The following is an 18,514-nucleotide window of genomic DNA, read 5'->3' as shown; positions in this document are numbered from 1 at the left end:
CTGTGCTCTCCATCTCCCTTCAGCAGTGAGTCCCACAACCCTTCTGAGACGGCTTCCACCCTGGCTTCCCCCACAGAGGGCCTTGCCCAAGCAGCCCTTTCCTGCTGCTGCCCTGTACTGAACAGGACATCTGCCCACCTACAGGCATATTTTAGTCCTTTTCACTCACCTTCACTGTGCTGACTGCCTGCACTGCCCCCTCCGTAGCTGTAGCCTGGGTCAGGGAAGCCGGGATGGGGGTTGTATGGATGAGGTGGTGGATACTGATATGGGAAGGCCATAGGCCAGGGTGCGGCTCCTGGGTGGGGGAGCGGAGCCAAAGTGTCCTGATCAGAGGCACCGCTGGAGCCATCATGATCATGAAGAGACAGATTAGCCATGTCTGCAAGAAAGCAGAAAACAGGGGTTAATTCAAGCAGAAAAACAACCATGTGCGGTGAAGCAGCTTTCTGTCCATTCTTGCTGATGGACAAGGACAGGATACACAAGGAGACACAAGAATTTGGCACTCTCTCTGTTAGTCAATGCCACCATTTGGGCTTCCTGGCTGTACAACTGCCAGGCTGTGGGAGTCCAAGCTGCCACACTAATACAGAGACCAGCTTGCTGGGAAAGGACTACATCAGAGCTACAGCTCACCCTGCCAATTCCTTCCCCCATTTTATCTGAGCAGCCAACGCTCAGCACCAACCCCTTGCCAGCACTGAAATTCAGAGCCTGGAGACAGTCAGTAAAAACTAAGACTCTGCTATGACTGTCCAGGAGAAAAGATCACATAGTAGGTGACACTGTCAATGCTGCTTCCAACTTCACTACCTCAGCAGTAGGACAAGGGAGCTGGGATACTCTTAATCACTCCCTTAACAGAGTCTGTAGAACAAGGGGCCTAGCCTGATGGCAATGGCTGTAGGTGTGTCCCCATGGTGTCAGCAGGGCTCTCCAGGACCACTACCCCTCCATGCTCTCCCTCCCACCCACACCAAGAGCCATACTTCCACAGAGGTCTCCGAAGATGTAGTAGCACTGCTCTGAGAAGGTGATCTTGTTCACGGTGTGTCGGATGTAGCCAGCCTTCAGCAGGTTGCTGGCGTATTTGCGGGACTCACGGCGGTCTGTAAAGCCCTCCACGTGGTGATAGAGCCAATCTACCACATCCGAACCTGCCACCAAATACAGAGTTAAATTTGGCAAGAGAGAGGAAGACGGCGGCCCTTGAGCCACACTGGAGCAAAATCAAAGTGGGTCAAAAGGTTCAATTTCTGACTCCTGCCTAGTCAACAGTTTGTTTAGGGTGACAAAGATGCTCCCTTGGACTACTGCCTGAAAACTGGCCACCCATTCCCCAGCCCCTGCCTCTGCTGCAGGCAGCACAGTCTCTTACCAATGAAGGCATTGGGGATGGTGATCTTCAGCCACATGCGGTCACGCACCTCCAGGCCTGACTCTGGTGAGGCCATGGCTTTGACAATGGTGGCCATGTCACTGTGGATGGACAGGTGAAAGTCATCGAGGCCTGTGGTGTGGATGAAGGAAGGCAGGCAGAGGTGAGAGAGAGCAGAAGAGACAAGAGGGCCACATGGAAGCATCACACACGGGAGGAATGGGCCAGGGAACAATACATCGCAGACAGCCTCGGGGTACATGCAGCGGTACCTCCCTTCCAGCCTTCCCATGTTAACCTTCACATGTCAGCAGTTTCCTCTTGGGCAAAGCGCAGGCAAGAGTCACAAGCTTACAACAAACTCTTGGCTTGTTACCTCACCCAAGCTCTGCAGACCCTTGCTTCAGGGCTCTACATACCAAATCATCCCAAACCTCCAGAAAGCAACCAAGAAGCCTGTGTTCAGCAGGACCCTGTCCCACCACAAGGCTCTTTGCTCTCAGCTGCCTCCTCTATCTGCTGTCTGGGAGGAGCTCTCAATTGCTCCAGGGACATGCTGAATCCCTCTGGCTCCACATTCTCAGCAGCCAACCCTGACTAGTCTCAGCCTTTCCTCTACACCTGCCACAGCTCCTGATTGCAGCCAGGCTCCTCTACTCTCCTCACAGAGAAGGCTTAAAAACATGCTAATTCTCCCAGGCAGAACTTCCACTGATCAAAGTGCCGGCCCAGCAAGAGCTGCCTCCCTCCCAGTCCCTTGGCAGGGCAGATCTGCCTGCTGTCCCCAGGCAGATGTATTGCTCCCTTCACAGCACAGTGAAGGTGAGGGGGCCGTGCAGCGGGTGCAGCACGGAGGCACAAGGACTTACGTTCGGTCTCTGGGATGGAGCTGGTGATGGAGGAGCTGGTGGAAGTGATTGTGCTCATGGATGGACTCATACCGTACGCTGGGTAGGTGCCAGTCATCGCTGCCGTGTGAGACACCCAGGCTGCCGGGTCGATGGGCCGGATGGGCTCACCTGCAAGGAAGAAAGAGGCTGTCAGCAGTTGTAAGAAATTATCAGCTCATCAAAACAACCTCTAGGGAGGGACAGGGACGCAGCACAGCCCATTCCATCCCCAGTATTTGCCGGGACTCACCCGGATCGGAGCATGGAGAGTCTGGCCCAGCCCAGATCCGCTGGGGAGCAACTGGGAGAGAAAGAAGAGAGGGAGGGTCAGCAGGAGAGGTGCAGAGGGAGAGATCCCCCTATGGCTTTAGGGGGGTTTCTCTTTCCTCTGGCGCCCCGAGCCAAGTGACCTCCCTGCCCCAGTGAAACGCGTCCCCAGCGTGATGTGGGAGGAAGGGCTGGGCTTATGGGCATTTTGGTTTGGAAATAGGACATAGCAGCCTCCAAAATGGAGAGCTGAAACCCCATCAAACCCCAATTCAGTGCCCCATGGAGTCACACACACAGGGGAGGAACGAGAACAACAACCAAGTAAGTGCTTAAGGCAGGGCTCTCACATGAGCTGGGCACCAGCGCTAAGGGTGGGTCAGCTATCCACTTACTCCTGGGTAATGAGAAGCAGCCCCGCGGACTGGGGTCCCAGCACTTGGCCACTGTCAGGGTGATGGGCCTGCAACAAAAAAGCGAGAGTTAGAACCAGGGCACAGTAACACAAACCCCTGCATGATGAGTGGATGCTGTGTGCCAGCTCTCTCCTGGGAGACAGGGAGAAGCTGCTAGTATAGTGACTTTGTTCTCCTCCAGCTATGGGTTTCCCCCTACTGACATGAACAAAATGATGTCTCTGTTGAGGGGTGCTGATGACCCAAACAGAATCAGAGAATCACAGCAAAATTTGTTTTGGAAAGGATCTTTAAAGGTCATCTAGTCAAATTGCCCTGCAGCAATCCCCATGGCATCCCCACAAAAAAAGGGGCACAGACCCCAATTCCCTGCAATTCTTGCATTGGACATGAAAACCCAGGAATCAAAGCAACACCAAACCCCTAAGTTCTGAGATTCTGCAGAGGCACTGGCAGAGGTGCCTGAAAGATACAACTCACACACTCCAAGCACAAACTGGGCAGATATCTCTGGATGGAAGGAACAACACAAGTACTCACCCCGGCTTGTGCACAATTTCCCTCAGCACCCGCACAGCATCATCGTTGCTCATGTTCTCAAAGTTGATGTCATTTACCTACAAAAAACACAAAAAGGTGAGTCCCAGAGATGTGACCAGAGGCTGAGCTTCCCACTCAGCTCAGCAGTGACTCAGCTTCCCTCTTCCAAGCATGACTTCCTGGGTTTAGCCTGCCAAAGTTCTCAGGGAGGCTTCTGGGTCTTTTCTTACTGCTTTCCCAGGCCCAAAGACGGAGATATGTGGGTGTGAAGTACCTGCAAGAGCATGTCTCCTGGCTCAATCCTGCCATCAGCTGCCACAGCGCCTCCCTTCATGATAGAGCCAATATAAATGCCTCCATCCCCACGCTCATTGCTCTGTCCCACAATAGAAATGCCCAGAAAGTTGTATTTCTCTGCAGGGATGAAAAGAGAAAGAAATAAGTCACTCCAGAGCATCAAGCATGAGCAGACCTAACCTCAGTAAAACTACATCCTAATGGTGGTGATTAGCACCCCTGTCCCAGAGAGATGTCCTGGGACACACAAACTCTTGAGAGACAATTTCTACAAGAGAAGCCAATCTCCTACAGAATCCATCTTTTCACTCCTCCCCCATGTGCTCTCTTTGCCCCTTCCCCAGTTCCCTCTCCATGACCCAGTCTTGCTCTGGAAGGACTGCAGGCTCCATGCACACCTCCCACTCACCCATATTCAGCGTGACCGTGATGATGTTCAGGGACATGGTGGAGTCTGTGATGCTGCTGAAGGACGAGGACTGCAATGTAAGCAAAACATGAGTTGTCCTCCTGTGCCTCAGTAACATTCCCAGCCCTAGCTTCCTCCACTTGTCCTCTCCTTCCTGCCCCTCCTTGTGCCACCACCGCCACCACCCACAACTCAAGTCTTATGCTGGGAGTTTTGCAGAGCCAGAGAACAGCCATGGTCCTAATGACCTCTCTACATCTGGGACAAGGCCTGTGGTCCCAGCTCTTGAGGCTACATTGACTTGGAAAAGTGCTGAAGTCTCAGCACTTAGACACTTGTCCAAAGCCATGCCCACAGCAAAAACAGCTGAATCCCTGTGAGTCCACCCTGCCCTGCAGTGCCCTCCCCAGGATACCCAGCCCCTCCCTGGTACCCGTTCTATGCGAGGAGCCTTCTGTTTCCTCCGGCGGCGCTTGTGCCTCCTCATTAGACGGGAAGCACTGCTTTGCTCTGTTGAACTGCTAAACCTGCAGGCAAAAGCAAGAGTCAGCTCTTCTGCTGCCATAGTTGTGGCTCTGGCAGAAAGAGAGCCATGGAAATGGCACAGGGAATAGAGGACTGCAGGGGCAGAGAGGAGAACATGCACATGGGAGACAGACAATGGCAGAGGGGTCTTCTGGGTGAGATGGAAGCAGGTCTGAGCCCAGGACTACTGTGCCCTGCAAAGGCATCTCTCTATTCTGAGAGCCAGGGGGAAATTAGTGTTTCCCCAAGACCCAAGCTCTCCTACCTGCTGGTGGAGTCATCTTCATCTGAATCGAAGAAGCTGGTGGTCTCCAGCTCGCTGCTCATGAGTGTGGAGGAGCTCTCGTACCCACCCAGGTCTCGGCGCCGCTCTCCCTTCACTGTCCCATTCACCCTGGGTGCTATGAAAAGACAAGAGTCAGTGGGCTTGAGAGAAACCCTTCCCTTATGCAAGGCTCACAGCAACGTCCTCAGAACAAATCTGGCCATCAGTCAATCCCATCTAGTGCCAAGCAACTCCCAGTCTACCCTGGGATCAGATCCATCTCCTACCACTATGGGATGGGAAAAGGTTGATGGCCCAGTAGGAACAATGCTGCTAAACGTGCACAAGACTCGGAGCTGTTTCCTTGGTAGAACAAGAAGCAGCACCAGTGGCAAGGCTAAAGCTCACTCTGCTTCTCAGCTAGGAAGACAAAGGCACAACTGTCTCCGGTTCTTGGGGCTTCTACAGGAAATATCTCCCTTGACCCCAAAGGGTTCAACACCAAGCTCTGATGTAACACAGGTATTAGCTCCTACCTCCAAGATGAGGCTATGGCCCTCCTAAAAGCTACAGAATAGCCCTTTTGAGCTGGAAAGGTTCTGCAGAGCAGAGAAAACTGCCCCAAGTCTGGAGCTGGTGCTACCATGCCCCAGCCATGCCCTTGCAGAGCTCTCACCATGTTACCAACACTCACCATGCTCAGGCCCATCTGTCCGACGAGGTCGTTCCCTCTGTGATGACACCACCGAGTCTGTCTCTGTCTCATTGTCCAAGTTTTCTCGACTCCCCCCAGTGTTAGGGCTGTGATGAGATAAAAGCAAACAAATATGTTCAACACGGAACAACCTGACAAGGCTCTCTCTACCTCTGTCCTGACGTACACAAGTTTCCAGCCATCAGCTGTCTCCTTCTTGAGGGACAGGAACAACCACAGCACATCTACAAGTGCAGGTCAAAGGACTAGGGATGCTGTGCTGGCCCTTTCCCTGCATTATTTTCAGCATGCCCTTGTTTGTTAAATAATGCAGCTCCACTTCAAATCAGCTCCCAGCCCCACTCTCCTCCCCTCTTGCTGGCTGTCATCCGTAACAGTTTGGGTAAGAGTATCCCAGGCTGGTCTGGGATACTGGTCTGGATTACAGCAAATGCACCATGTGGCCCTTGGAAACCAGAACAGATGTCCGTGTAACTTACTGGAAAGAGGGGGGCCTGGAGTCTCCAATGCCTCCTGTGCGCTCCATGGAGGGTGGCAGCTCTGTCTGGTTATCGGCACAGACCGAGCCAGCATCTGAGTGGGAGCCCTCTGCAGACACCAGCTGGAGGCATGAGAAACAGAAAAGGAAACTGAGAAAACATTTACAAGAGTGGCCAAAGGAGCTGGCCAAAAGCCTGCCTGGCCCAGGATCTCATTTCTGGCAGTTGGCAACAGCAGATGCCCAGGAGCAGGTATGGAATAGGCCAAGCATGTAGCAGCATTTCCCACCAAGGCCTTCCCAGACACTTGCTATTTGTGGCTCAGGAACTCCTGACCCAGCAGTGAGGCCTGGGTGGGTGACAGTGCTTGGACACTCTGACATCACCTGCACACCCACACCACACACTCAGGTGACCTTCAGCACTGGATTCCCCCAGTTCTCACACTGGGGAAGGCAGTTACCAGTCATTCCTTTCCTCAGCTCTAGCAGCCTCTACACTTCTGCCTTCAAGCTGTGGGACCCAGCAGGACTTTCACCTTCACAACCCTCGGAAGCTGGAGGTAACAGAGCTCAGGGCCAAGGCTGGCTTTGAAATACTCTTGAAACAGGCTTTTTCTGGCTTCCATATGTTCTTCACAAACTTTCATGCTGTGTTCAGCTTATTGGCTTGAACGCAACCTTCAGCCAATCTCTGGGATGCTCAGTGGATTCCCCAGTACAGAAACTCAAGAAAGGGTTAAACCCTAGAGACTCTTTATGCCAGCCATGCTGTAGAGTAGCTCAGGCATACCAGTATTCTGGCTCTATAATAAACCATCAACTTCAGGGCTCAGGGAATGAGCTGGAGACTCTCCCAGGGGCCATGGGCTCACCAGTGGAATGAAACAGAGGATAGTCCAAATGAGCTGCTCCCCAATAGTGCTCCCTGTCCAGATTTGCACTCTCCCTTACTTTCAAGCTGTAATGAACTGGGCTAATCCCAATAGGGTCAAGAAGCCTTCAGGACCTCCAGAGCAGAGGTGACAGGGCCCAGAAAGGATCTAACAGAGGTGAGGGATACCCACTGTTGCTCAGAACAGACAAAATATTATATAGGCTGGAAAAAAGCTGATAGCTACTGTCCAAACCATAACACCCAGTGTAAATTCAGAGGCAGCACTACTGCTTGCTGGTGAGGGAACCACATCTGCATGGAGCCAAGAGCAGATGCCAACTCAAACGATAGAAGCACAGCCCATTTATACAGGTCTTGAGTGCTTCCAGCATCACCGATGAAAGAGCTGTGCCCTGCCCACCTTCAGGAACTGTGGAAACCCTCATAAGGGAGGTACGGACCCCACAGATCATCATTAGCATAATAGATGAGAAGTGTACTGTCAGAGATATTGGAAACAAAGACAGGGATGTAGCTGGGGCAAGGAACACAGGGTAGCCTTGAAAAAGCCAGAGCCAAGGCAGCAGACAGGGCAGAGAGCAGCCTGAGGTTCAAAAGCTGCAGAGCCCGTCCCACAAGCCCCAGGACAAGCCCAACAGCTCCTGGATCACAACTGTCTAAGCAGCTCATCTCACACTCAGGTCAGCTTCCCTCCCTCCAGCAAGGCCCAGGCACATGCCTGGCTCTGCTCCTGGCACCTTCCTGGTGACTTGTCTTCCCAGGATGCATCCCCCTCCCTAAGGGCCACATTCCAATTCTGGTAGCCACTGCCCGGGAGCACAGGGTAGAAAAGATGCTGAATGTGGCTAGCATTGCCTAGGGAAAAGTCTTATAACACTTCATGCTTGAAAATCTCAAGACAACATCAAGCAAACAGATCTGGACAGAGGGAACTAGCCACAGGCAGCTGTCAAACAGCAGTGAAGAGAGTGGAGGGTGTTCCCAAGCAGGCAGGATTGATGCTATCTTCCTCTAACACTCCCAAGGCTGGGATTTCCTCCCAGGAAGGTTTTGATAACAATCCTGCACTTTTCCTGCCTCTTACACTGTCAGGAAATACTCACTTGGATTCAAGCCCCTGTCTTTCCCTGTTGCTAAAATTAGTACTGAGTTCCTAAAATAGCATCATCCCAGCCTGTCTGTCAGAAGCAGAAAAGCAAGTCCTCCCCTCTCATTCCCCAAACCACCCATGGACTAGGAGACTCCCAGAAGAGGTAGAAAAAGGGATCATCAGGTGCACAAAGGCCTCTGGGACTGCCATTACCCTGCATGCACAAGAGCTGCTAGTGATGCTCACTCTGGGCACAAGTTCCCTGTAAGGATCCAGCCCAGTAGAGCAGCAGCACGGTGGTCAAACCAGACAGACTCACACCAGATCTGTGCCACTCACAAAGAGCTCTTGCAAGGATAGCCAGCAGCTACATGGACACAAGGATCACAAGGAAAAGCACACCAGATAAAAATGGAGCACTGGAATGGATTCAGAGACTATGGAACTCCCCATAGGACAGGTCAAAGCAAAGAGCAGCTGGAAGGGTGGGGTGGTGGGACATCTTGGGGCAGATGCAGCAGCAGCAGTGGGATGGATGCAGAGGAATGTGTGGTGGCCACAGCTGATTTCCGAAGGGCCTGGATAACCGCTAGAGGGAGGACGGCAGGCATCCGGCCCCGTCTCTTTGTGCCGGAGCCCAGCACAGACTTTCCTCCTGCTCCAGCCTGCACCCTGCTCCCCTGGCTGGAACCCCAGCGGCAGGGGGGGACCTGCCTGCCCCGTCACTGTTTGGTGCAGGGATAGAAGCAGAATTAGGTGTGACCTGGCTTGATTTGCTGAGGATTTTTACTGTTCAGAGGCCTCTGGAAAAAGGCACTTGAGTCTTGGTGTAGATCCACACACCCTCATCAGCACAAACTGCAACTCAGCAGAGGGAAAACTGGATGATGTGCTGTGGAGACTCTCCCCCACTAACAAAGGGTCCCCGTGGGGACAGAGGGAAGCAAGCGAGCAGGGAGCAGAGCATGTGCATGGCATGGTACTGAGGGAAAAGCTTGTCCTGCAGCTGCCCAGGCAGTACCTTCAGTCTTCAGGGCAGCCAAATCCAGTCCGCTTCACCAGCACTAAAGTCACTTAAGCCCTTTGCACCAGTCACTGGAGCGGGACTTTCCTTGGGAAGCTGACCCTGCCATAGGGGCACAGGGGTTATGCTGTGGACAGGCCATGACCACGATCTCTGCCAGGCAGCCGTCACCATGAGCTCTTCATGGAGGTATCCCGCATCTTCCCTGGCACATCTTCCCTCTCCAACTGAGGGACTGCAGTGTGGGTTTCAGCTCATCAGCTTTGTGAGCAGCCAGCACACCAACAGTACTGAGCAGCCCCTGTGCCTTACTTGGCACTCCACATCCAAACAGTGTTTTTCAGAGAGGGAGGGCACAAACACACTGAAGCAAGGGGTTTGCGGTTTGCTTACCCATGACACCACCCGGCCGTTGAAGCAGGGAAGCTTGGCATTGTCATCCGAGATCTCTTCTTTCACCACCCTGCAGAGGGGAGAGGAGGCAGTCAGAGCTGGATTCAGGACTTCAAAGGAAAAGGAGACTCCCAGATGGGTATTTGCATATAACACCAGGCAGCCCAGGCTTGGGGATGGAGCAGGAGAGGACTGGCAGCTCTCTCCTGCTGCTAGGCCACAGGTTCCTATGCCCACAGCAATGGCTGGCAGCCTGAAGAGGAGCCAAAGACAGAATAGGCTTTCTTTGTGCATACAGCTGTTTCATTCCCCAGACCACATTTTAATCAGTAAAGCCAAAATTCAGGTGCATATCATAGAATTGTTTAGGTTGGAAAAGACCTTTAAGATCATCAAGTCCAACCATTATCCAAGCACTGCCAAGGCCACCACCAAACCATGTCCCCAGGTGCCACATTTACACAACTTTTAAATACCTTCAGGGATGATGACTCCACCACTCCCCTGGGCAGTCTGTTTCAGTGCTTGACCCTTTTGGTGAAGAAATGTTCTTAATGTCCAATCTAAACCTCCCCTGGCACAACTTGAGGCAATTTCCTCTTGTCCTGTTGCCTCCTTTTTGGCAGAAGAGACCAATCCCCACCTGGATACAGCCTCCTTTCAGGGAACTGTAGAGAGTGATATGGTCCACCCTGAGCCTCCTTTTCTCCAGACTAAACATCACCAGCTCCCTCAGCTGCTCCACACAGGACTTGTGCTCCAGACCCTTCCCCAGTTCTGGGGAAGAAAAGTTGCCCTTTTGCCCTTTTCTAGATGCACTCCAGCACCTCAATGTCTGAATAGTAGTGAGGGGCCCAAAACTGGACACAGGGTTCAAGGTGTGACCTCACCAGTCCCAAGCACAGGGGACAGTCCCTGCCCTGGTCCTGCAAACACAACCCACAATGCCATTGACTTTCTTGGCCACCTGAGCACATGCTGCCCCATGTTCAGCCACTGGCAACCAGCACCCCCAGGGCTTTCCCACCAGGCAGCTTTCTAGGCTGCCTTCCCCCATCCTGCAGAGCTGTGTGGGGTTGTGACCCAGGTGCAGGACCGAGCACATGGCTTTGTCAACCCCATACAACTGGCCTTGGCCTGTCAATCCAGACTGTCCAGATCTCTCTGCAGAGCTGTCCTACCCTCCAGCACATCAACACTCCCACCCACCTTAGTCATCTGTGACCTGAGTGTGCCCTCAGTCCTCATGACCAGATCACTGATAAAGATATTAAACAGGACTGGCCCCAGCACTGAGCCCTGGGGAACACCACTGTGAGCAGCCAATGGATGCAGCTCCATTCCTGACACCCTCCTGAGCCCACCCAGCCAGTTTCCTACACAGGGAGCAGCTCACTTGCCCAAGCCATGAGCAGCCAGTTTCTCCTGGAGAATGCTGTGGGAAATAGTGTCAAAGGCTTTACTAAAGCCCAGGTAGGTAACAACCACAGCTTTTCCTTCATCCACTAACTATGCCACACTGTCACAGGAGATCAGGCTGCTCAAGCAGGACCTGCCTTTCCAAAACCCATGCCAGCTGGGTCTGATTGCCTGGCTGTTCTGTACCTGCCCCATGATGGCACTCAAGATAATCTGCCCCATGACCTTCCCTGGCACTGAAGTTGGGCTCTCAGGCTTGTAATTCCCTTGGATTGTCTTTCTGGCCCTCCCTGTAGATGGGCATCACATTTGCCAACTTCTATTCACCTGGGACCTCCCTGGTCAACCAGGACTGCTGGTAAATGACAGAGTGACTCAGTCAGCACTTCCACCAGCTCCCTCACTATCCTTGGGGGATCCCATCTGACCCCATAGACTTTGGTGTGTTTAAGCAGGTTGCTGACCATTTCCTCTTGGATTACATGAGCTTCATTCTGCTCCCTGTCCCTGTCCCCCAGCTCACAGGGCTGGGCACCCTGGGAACAGCTGATCTTGCTATTAACGACTGAGGCAAAGACGACATTAAGTACCCTAGACATTTCCTCATCCTTTGTCACTGTTTTCCCTCACATCCAATAAAGGATGGACATTCTCCTTGGCCCTCCTTTTGTTGCTGACATTATTTGTAAAAACATTTTAATTGTCTTTAACAGGAGTAGCCAGGTAAGTTCCAGTTGGGCTTTGGCCCTTCTAGCTCTTTCTGCATAACCTCACAACACCCTTGTACCACTCCTGAGTTGCCTCCCCCTTCTTCTAAAGGCAAAATATTTTATTTTTTCCTGAGTTTGAGGCAAAGTTGCCTGCTCAGTCAGGCCACTCTTCTTCCCCACTGGCGTGTCCTTCAAGCACATAGAGACAGCCTGCTCCTGCATCTTATAGATTTCCTTCCTGAAGAATATCAGCCTTCTTGGGCTCCTTTGCCCTTCAGGGCTGCCTCTCAAGGGACTCTGTCAACCAAGTCCCTAACCAGGCCAAAGCCTGCTCTCTGCAAGTCCAAGGTGGCAGTTCTGCTGATCCTCCTCCCTACTCCTCTGAGAATCAGAAACTCTTATCATGTTGTGGTTGGTGTGCACAAGGGAGCCTCCAGCCACCACATCACCCCTCAATTCTTCTCTGGTCACAAACAAGTCCAGTGCAAGCCTTCCCCAGCTGGCTCCCTCACCCACTGTATCAGGAAGTTCTTCCACACACTCCAGCAACCTCCCAGACTGCTCCTGCTGTATACTGCATTTCCAGCAGACATATTTCCACCAGTTCGCTTATTTCTAAAGAAATACATAATTTAAGCCTCTTTATAATGATCTGAAAGAATCACAAACTATGCCAGAGATTTCTAATAGATGAAAGTGAAATACATTAAACACACTGCCTACTAAATGATACTGTTGCTTTTTAATTACATGCATAATATTTCAACATCATTTCAAGCTTTATAGTTGTGCCATAATGTCACGTCCCTGCATTACACAAACAGCTACATTATCAGCCTTCACAGTGAAAGAAGCACTAACTTTATTTTTTCCCTAGAAGTAAAAAAACAAAATCAGTTTTCTTTGGAGAAAGAAAGTTAGGGTTTTTTATTTTAAATATCACTGGACCCCTAAATACTTTTTCCACACAGAATCTGCAATCAAAACAACTTGCAAATTCAGAAGATTCAATTTCTACTATCTTTGATAAATCAAATATCAAAATAGGCTTTAACAAGCTCATTTCTTTTCTATCCAATGACAACATTTTAGGCACTCTTATTTAATACAAAGATGTATTACAATTAGATTGTGATACTGTGTTCCCCTTCCAACCTATATTTAAGGTAGCTTGACACATATTATGCTTAAAACATGAGGCAACTAGATAGTGAATAAATTATGGGGGTAGGGAGAAGGTCCAACAAAAAAGAACAAAGTAAAGAATGTGAAACCAAGAGAAATTATGTATTAAAAGTAAGGAGATTATAAGTATCTAACACTACTCAGAAGTGGAATCCTATAAGCAGATCTGAAAGGTCCCCAAGCCAGTCCCCAACTCACGGGGAATCGAAGAGGACCCACAGGTGGGACACGGAGCTGTGACCCATTGCCCCAGTGCCATCAGGTCGCAGCACGCTGGGGCTTGGAGAAACAGGCGCTCTGGGCTCCTGGCTGTGCTCCCTAGTGCACCAACAGCTGCCCCAGCTGTCCCCAGAAACAGGAGACAAGGCCTGCCAGCTCTCACAAGGCATCAGCAAAAGGCAAATGAACAGTGCTGGAAGCCTACAGCTGGGAGCAGGCCCGCTCCACCCTGCCAGCCCCACTGGTTGCGCTGGTGTCACACACGCTCAGCAAAGGGCTGTCCCAGGGCTGAAAGGCAGCACGTCACCCGGCAGCTGGCACTTACAATCCCTGACAAAACCGGAGAGCCAGCAAAGGGACTGCACAAAGGCTACCCTTCCCCAGAAGGCACAGATGAGGAGGTCATGGTTTGAGCAGTCTAATCCACTCCCAGGATGTGTGTTAATTCCTCTTGCACAGATGGAGAAGCGGGAAAAGCAGGAAAGGAGCAGTGACGATGGATTAAAACCCTGATAGCTTAACGCTTCTTCAGCATGTTCTGTGCCAGCCTCTACCCAAAGCCCCTGCAGCGCAGATGAATGTCAAATACAGGCAGCCCCCTTGGGACCCACCCTCTTTGCTGCCCACACGAGCCCTTTCCAATGCAGGCAAGTTGTCGTCTTCTCACTTCCAAGTGCGCACACACATGCACCCTGCCCTGGCTGCACTAGCATCCATTCATACTGTCGCCAGCAGCCTGGACTGCATCCAATTCCTAGAGAGAACTTCAGGCAGAGCCAATTTTCAGTGCTACATGCTGCCTGCTCAGGGACACAGAGCCCTGCCTGTGGCTGAAGGGACAGGGTGATATATTTGCTGGGTCAAGGTGACCAACTGCTCAGCACAAGTCAACTATTCCACTTTCAGTGGGGACAGAGGAAACCAACCCCAAGACCCGCCCATTCAGCCTCAGCTGCAATGCCTGATGGAGAACAAGCTCCCTCTGTCCTGAGAGCTGGTCCCTCCTCACTCTTATTACCCTGCGGCTGCCCCAGACATCCCAGGGGTCAGCTCCACCCCGGAGCAGTTTTCTCCCTCCTTCTCTAGCCACTACATTATTTATCACTATTTATCACCCAGATGCCAGAGCACAAAGGATTATATATTTAGACTCTACAGAGCAAAAACTGATAGTGCTGGAGTCAGGCACATGCCGAGCAGGAATATCTCTGCAGCGCTGCTCACATCTGTCACCCCTCACACCATCCCAGCTATTCGTGCCCTGCATTCCTTTCCAGCCTCAGCCTGAACTGCAGCCTTCCTCCTCCATTCCTTTCCAGCCTCAGCCCTAGCTGCAGCCTTCCTCCTCCCACCTCTCACCACTCTTCCAGTCACACTTCTCGCACGGACACGACCGCAGGTTCACACGTCAGAAGCCACCGAGCGAGCAGCCTCTGGGGGAGCTGTGAGCAGTGCCACGTTTCTGCTCCGCGCTTGAATGGGGAGGCAGCCATGAGACAAAACTGTCCCGCCGATGTGCTGGCAGGGAAAGCCATCCTCTGAATGTGCTGGGAACAGCCCCCACCTGATGGGGTCTGAGCCCGAGATTCCTGAAAGAGCAGACCCAGAAGGAGTTCAGGCTCTCTAGTTCTCACCAAGCCTTTCCTTTTCCCAGAGCCCAGGGAAAACATCTGCCTAAGGATTATTTCAGAGGGACTGCTTTGAGTTTACTGTCAGGTTTTGAATGTTCCAACGTCCTGCTGGGGGCTGTGTAGAACATGGCTGAGAATGGTGGCCAGGAAAAACCCCTTTCATGTGGAAGCAACCCGAGCCTTGCCCAGGCAAGTGCGAGTCCAGGACCCTCGGTGCTGCTGCCCTGCCCAGGGAATTGCCCTGCAGCCGGGCACTCACCGGCCCCCTTCCCATCCCGGGGCCAGGAGGCACACCGAGGCCAAGCTGCAGCTGAGTGCCTGGCACGCAGGCCCCGCACTCCCCAGCACTCATCTGCCTTGAATTTTCCAACAAAGAGACCTGCGGGAGGGAGGAAGGAGGGAGGGTTACAGGGGAGGCAGGCCGAGTGGGCGGATGATTCCACCGCCATCCCCAGTGACACGGGGCCAAGCCAGGGGGAGGAGGAGGAAGAAGAGGAGGAGGGGACGAGGCTCTGGCTGTGCAGGAGCCCGGCTGGGGTGTGCGGAGGGGGCTGCCAGGGCTGACACAAACAGCACATCTGCTCCCATGCAGCTGGGGGAGGGGAAGGGACAACCCCGGCAGCAGGGAAGGAAGCAAAGGAAACTCAGCTCCAGCCCTGGCTCCATCCCTACCCTCCCACCAGCTCTTCCTTTGGAGCCAGCAGACCCTCTCCCCACGGCCTGGGAAGGTGCCACGCTCCCAGTTTCCCTCCCGCTGCCTTGCCGGCGGGAGCAGCTGGCAGCCTGGAACATGGATGCAGAGGCGAGTGAGGGACAGGCAGGCAGACGCTGCCTTCTCCGGGGAGTTCCAGCCTGGCTCAGGAAATTAGAGGGTATTTTATATCACAGAGTCATGTCCTAGGAATGAAGGGAAGGTGGGGAACAAGAGAGAGTGCACAGGAGAGAAAGGAGGCCATAAACCCCAAGCCGCGGAGACGGCTGCGCCGTGTCAGCCCCCGGCTGCGCACACATCGCCAGCGCAGCTGCTCCGCTCCAGCCTCCTCGTTTCCCCTCGGTGGCCTCCAGCCTGGCTGAGGCTGTGGATACAAGCGAGTTTCTAGCTTCAGCCAGCTCTGGTCTCTCCTGAGCAGCATCCGCTGGCCACAGCGAGGTCCCTGAGAAGAACTCTGACGGAGTAATACAAGCCCAGCGAAAGAAGAAATCCAAGAGGCACGAACAAAGGCTTCCACAGGATTTGAACCTCAGATTTGGAAGCAGGCTTGGAGCTCAGCAGCCATTACTGCTTGTTTCTGGCAGTCCTGTCCCCCAGCTTGCCTATCTAAGGGCTTGCCGCAAGGAGGATACTCCGAGAGAAGAAATCACAGACGTGGTGGCAAACACAAAAGCTGGATCTGGCATCAGAGGGGTCAGTACCAAGAAGGGAGGTAGGGCTGGGGACCTCTCGAGCCTGTTGGACAGCTTGATGGCCAGGATGAAAAACAGGGGATGTGCAAAGATTGAGAAGACAACTGAGCAATGACAATTTCACATTGAAAAGATGCAAAGTTAGTAGAGCAGATTAAAGAAGTAAGATGTCTCCTCAAGTGTTAAGAGGAAAAACCTTTACAGAGCAGCAACGTTCTTTCCAACAGTGGAAAGCCTAGGAATTAAATTATAAACAATCTTCTCTTACAACATTCCAGAAGTGCACAATTAGGTTGGTCATTCCTGTAACCTTAACAGCCCCCATCTCCTACAGCTCACAAAGGAAGAAAAAAAACCAAAAACCAACCAAACAAAAAAAATATCAGGAAACATTTCTACCCAACAGCACAAGCTTCAGGGATTTACACACTAGAAATGTGATCTCATTTTTAAGACCTCTAGTACACTCCCCTTAGGGTAGGGATGTCTTGTTTCCAATTGATTGTATAGATTAATAATGCTGCATAGCAAAAGGAAGCACCTTGATGTTTTACTACTCAAATATGAGCAGCTCCTGGCTCTAGAGCAAAATCCTTATCTATTCTGTAAGATAGTGCTGAAGCCACAGGGATGAGCTCTGCAGCCATTTCACCAGATTAGAAAACTGGACAGGGCAATTCTCTGTGAGTGCTGGGATTTCAGTTGGGAAATATGTGCCTGTTAGATTAAGCCCAGATATGATGTGTGTATTTCCCAAGGGGATACAATTCACCCAAGAGCTACAGACCCAACCAAAGAATACACATGGCAGTGATCACTCGTGTATCAGTGAGACCTCAGGCTTTGCAGGCAAACAGGATGAATCAAACAGGATTAGAGGATTTGAGCTGTCTGTCTCTGTAAGCCAACACACTCTTTGGGTCTCCCTCACTGTATTTTCACCTCCTGTGCAAAGAAGAGGAGTACAAATTGCATTACACTGGGGTGAGAAGGGCTCTCTGACCATAAACAGACTGTCACTCTCCCATTTAATTTCCCTTCCAAGCCCCCAGACAGGGTGTTCTGCACTGCTCCTCTGTGCTGCAGCACAAGGTAAAAGGGGAAATGCAGATCTGTAGATGGTTTCATTCTCAGATGTGCTGTCCTGTCTGTACCTGCACCCCATGTGAACATGAACTCCTCTGCAGCACTCTCTTTACCTGGTGTGCTTCTCAAGAATCAAGAAGCACAAATCATCAACAGCTGTCCTACTACCAAACCAGTAACACACCTCTGCACTTGTGCAGGAATGGCCACTCCTGCCCTCCTAACAAGTCCAGGGAGCATCTCAAGGACTCCTCAAAGGTCATTCCCTTTGAAGCTACTACCTGCACTCCTCAAGAATAGGCTCTTTAGTTTTCAGAGAATGGTTTGAGTAGGAAAGGACCTTACAAATCATTTAGTCCCAGTCCCCCTGCTAGGGGCCTAGAGCCTCCCTCAACCATGTTCACTTCTGCTGCCCCACAGCCTCCTCATGCACCATCTCCAGCTTTCTGGGCTTTGCCCCCAGGGTCAGTCAGACATTCAAGATGCCAACTGTTTTCCCTGAGAAGCCCTCATCAACACATTTGCAATCACTCCACTGGACAAACACCAGGACAAGCAGAGCCCCTAAGTCTGGGCGATGCTTGGCCCCAGCTGGACCTGTGCTCAGCCCTACAGGTATCACTGGGTGGCAGATGACAGAGATCAGACCTCCTGTTCACCTAGTCCAAAGACTGGAAAAGGAATGACATTTAGGAAGGAGCCACCCAGGCTCAGAGGCCTGCCCAGGAGCAGCACTTATCAAAGCAAAGCTACAGACTGATTTCACAGCGAGTGCAGAGCCCTGGCAGCCCCTCCCACCTTGATCCCAGAGTGACCATCTGGCTGCAGCCCTGCTCTGCAAACAAGCCCGACAGGCCTGTCCTCCACCGACCTGCTGGCAGCAGGGAGCTGCACAGGGACTGCAGGAGGCACCTCGACGCTAATTAATCCTGCCCTGCCCAAGCCATGCTTCCAACCTCCGGAAGGACATTTACAGACATCATCAAAGAAAGCATTCTGCAGGCCCCCGAAGGTTCAGTGACACTTTCAGTCTCTTTGAATTGGAAATCAGGACAAACGGGAACTTCCAGCAGAAGCCAAGTCAGGTTCTTCATGCTGCTAAAAGCTTGCATAAAGATACAACAAAAAGCTTGCATAAAAATACAACACAACACAAAGATACAAGACAAGTGCAGGGACTCACGGTGAGAAAAAAAGATTTGAGGTTAAACATCTGCAGAAATGACCTTTAGGGAATGGAGACAATTCCACAGACATAGTAACAGTGGCCAA

The 18,514-nt window shown here is 52.0% G+C and overlaps 1 protein-coding gene across 6 annotated transcripts in view; it reads right to left on the bottom strand.

Moving 5' to 3' along the window:
• The window catches only part of DVL3 (dishevelled segment polarity protein 3), a 33,732-nt gene that overhangs the window by 2,387 nt on the left and 12,831 nt on the right, over positions 1–18,514 (bottom strand). For 2 of the 6 annotated variants that reach the window (XM_074547306.1, XM_074547305.1), the window contains exons 2-14: positions 9,589–9,658; positions 6,185–6,306; positions 5,685–5,791; positions 4,991–5,126; positions 4,634–4,727; positions 4,201–4,270; positions 3,769–3,908; positions 3,495–3,571; positions 2,934–3,001; positions 2,251–2,400; positions 1,382–1,513; positions 993–1,160; positions 170–382 (exon numbers count right to left, since the gene is read on the bottom strand). In XM_074547306.1, the coding sequence (XP_074403407.1) occupies positions 170–382; positions 993–1,160; positions 1,382–1,513; positions 2,251–2,400; positions 2,934–3,001; positions 3,495–3,571; positions 3,769–3,908; positions 4,201–4,270; positions 4,634–4,727; positions 4,991–5,126; positions 5,685–5,791; positions 6,185–6,306; positions 9,589–9,658 (1,547 nt within the window). Of the gene's footprint in view, positions 1–169; positions 383–992; positions 1,161–1,381; positions 1,514–2,250; positions 2,401–2,521; positions 2,573–2,933; positions 3,002–3,494; positions 3,572–3,768; positions 3,909–4,200; positions 4,271–4,633; positions 4,728–4,990; positions 5,127–5,684; positions 5,792–6,184; positions 6,307–9,588; positions 9,659–18,514 lie in introns of all 6 variants that reach the window. The other 4 variants (XM_074547309.1, XM_074547308.1, XM_074547304.1 and 1 more) reach the window with 3 other exon arrangements.

Source organism: Zonotrichia albicollis, chromosome 9, assembly GCF_047830755.1.
Source record: "Zonotrichia albicollis isolate bZonAlb1 chromosome 9, bZonAlb1.hap1, whole genome shotgun sequence".
Taxonomy (NCBI): Eukaryota; Metazoa; Chordata; class Aves; order Passeriformes; family Passerellidae; genus Zonotrichia; species Zonotrichia albicollis.
The sequence above is the reverse complement of the archived record's forward strand: the minus strand, read 5'-3'. Positions and strand labels throughout refer to the sequence as shown.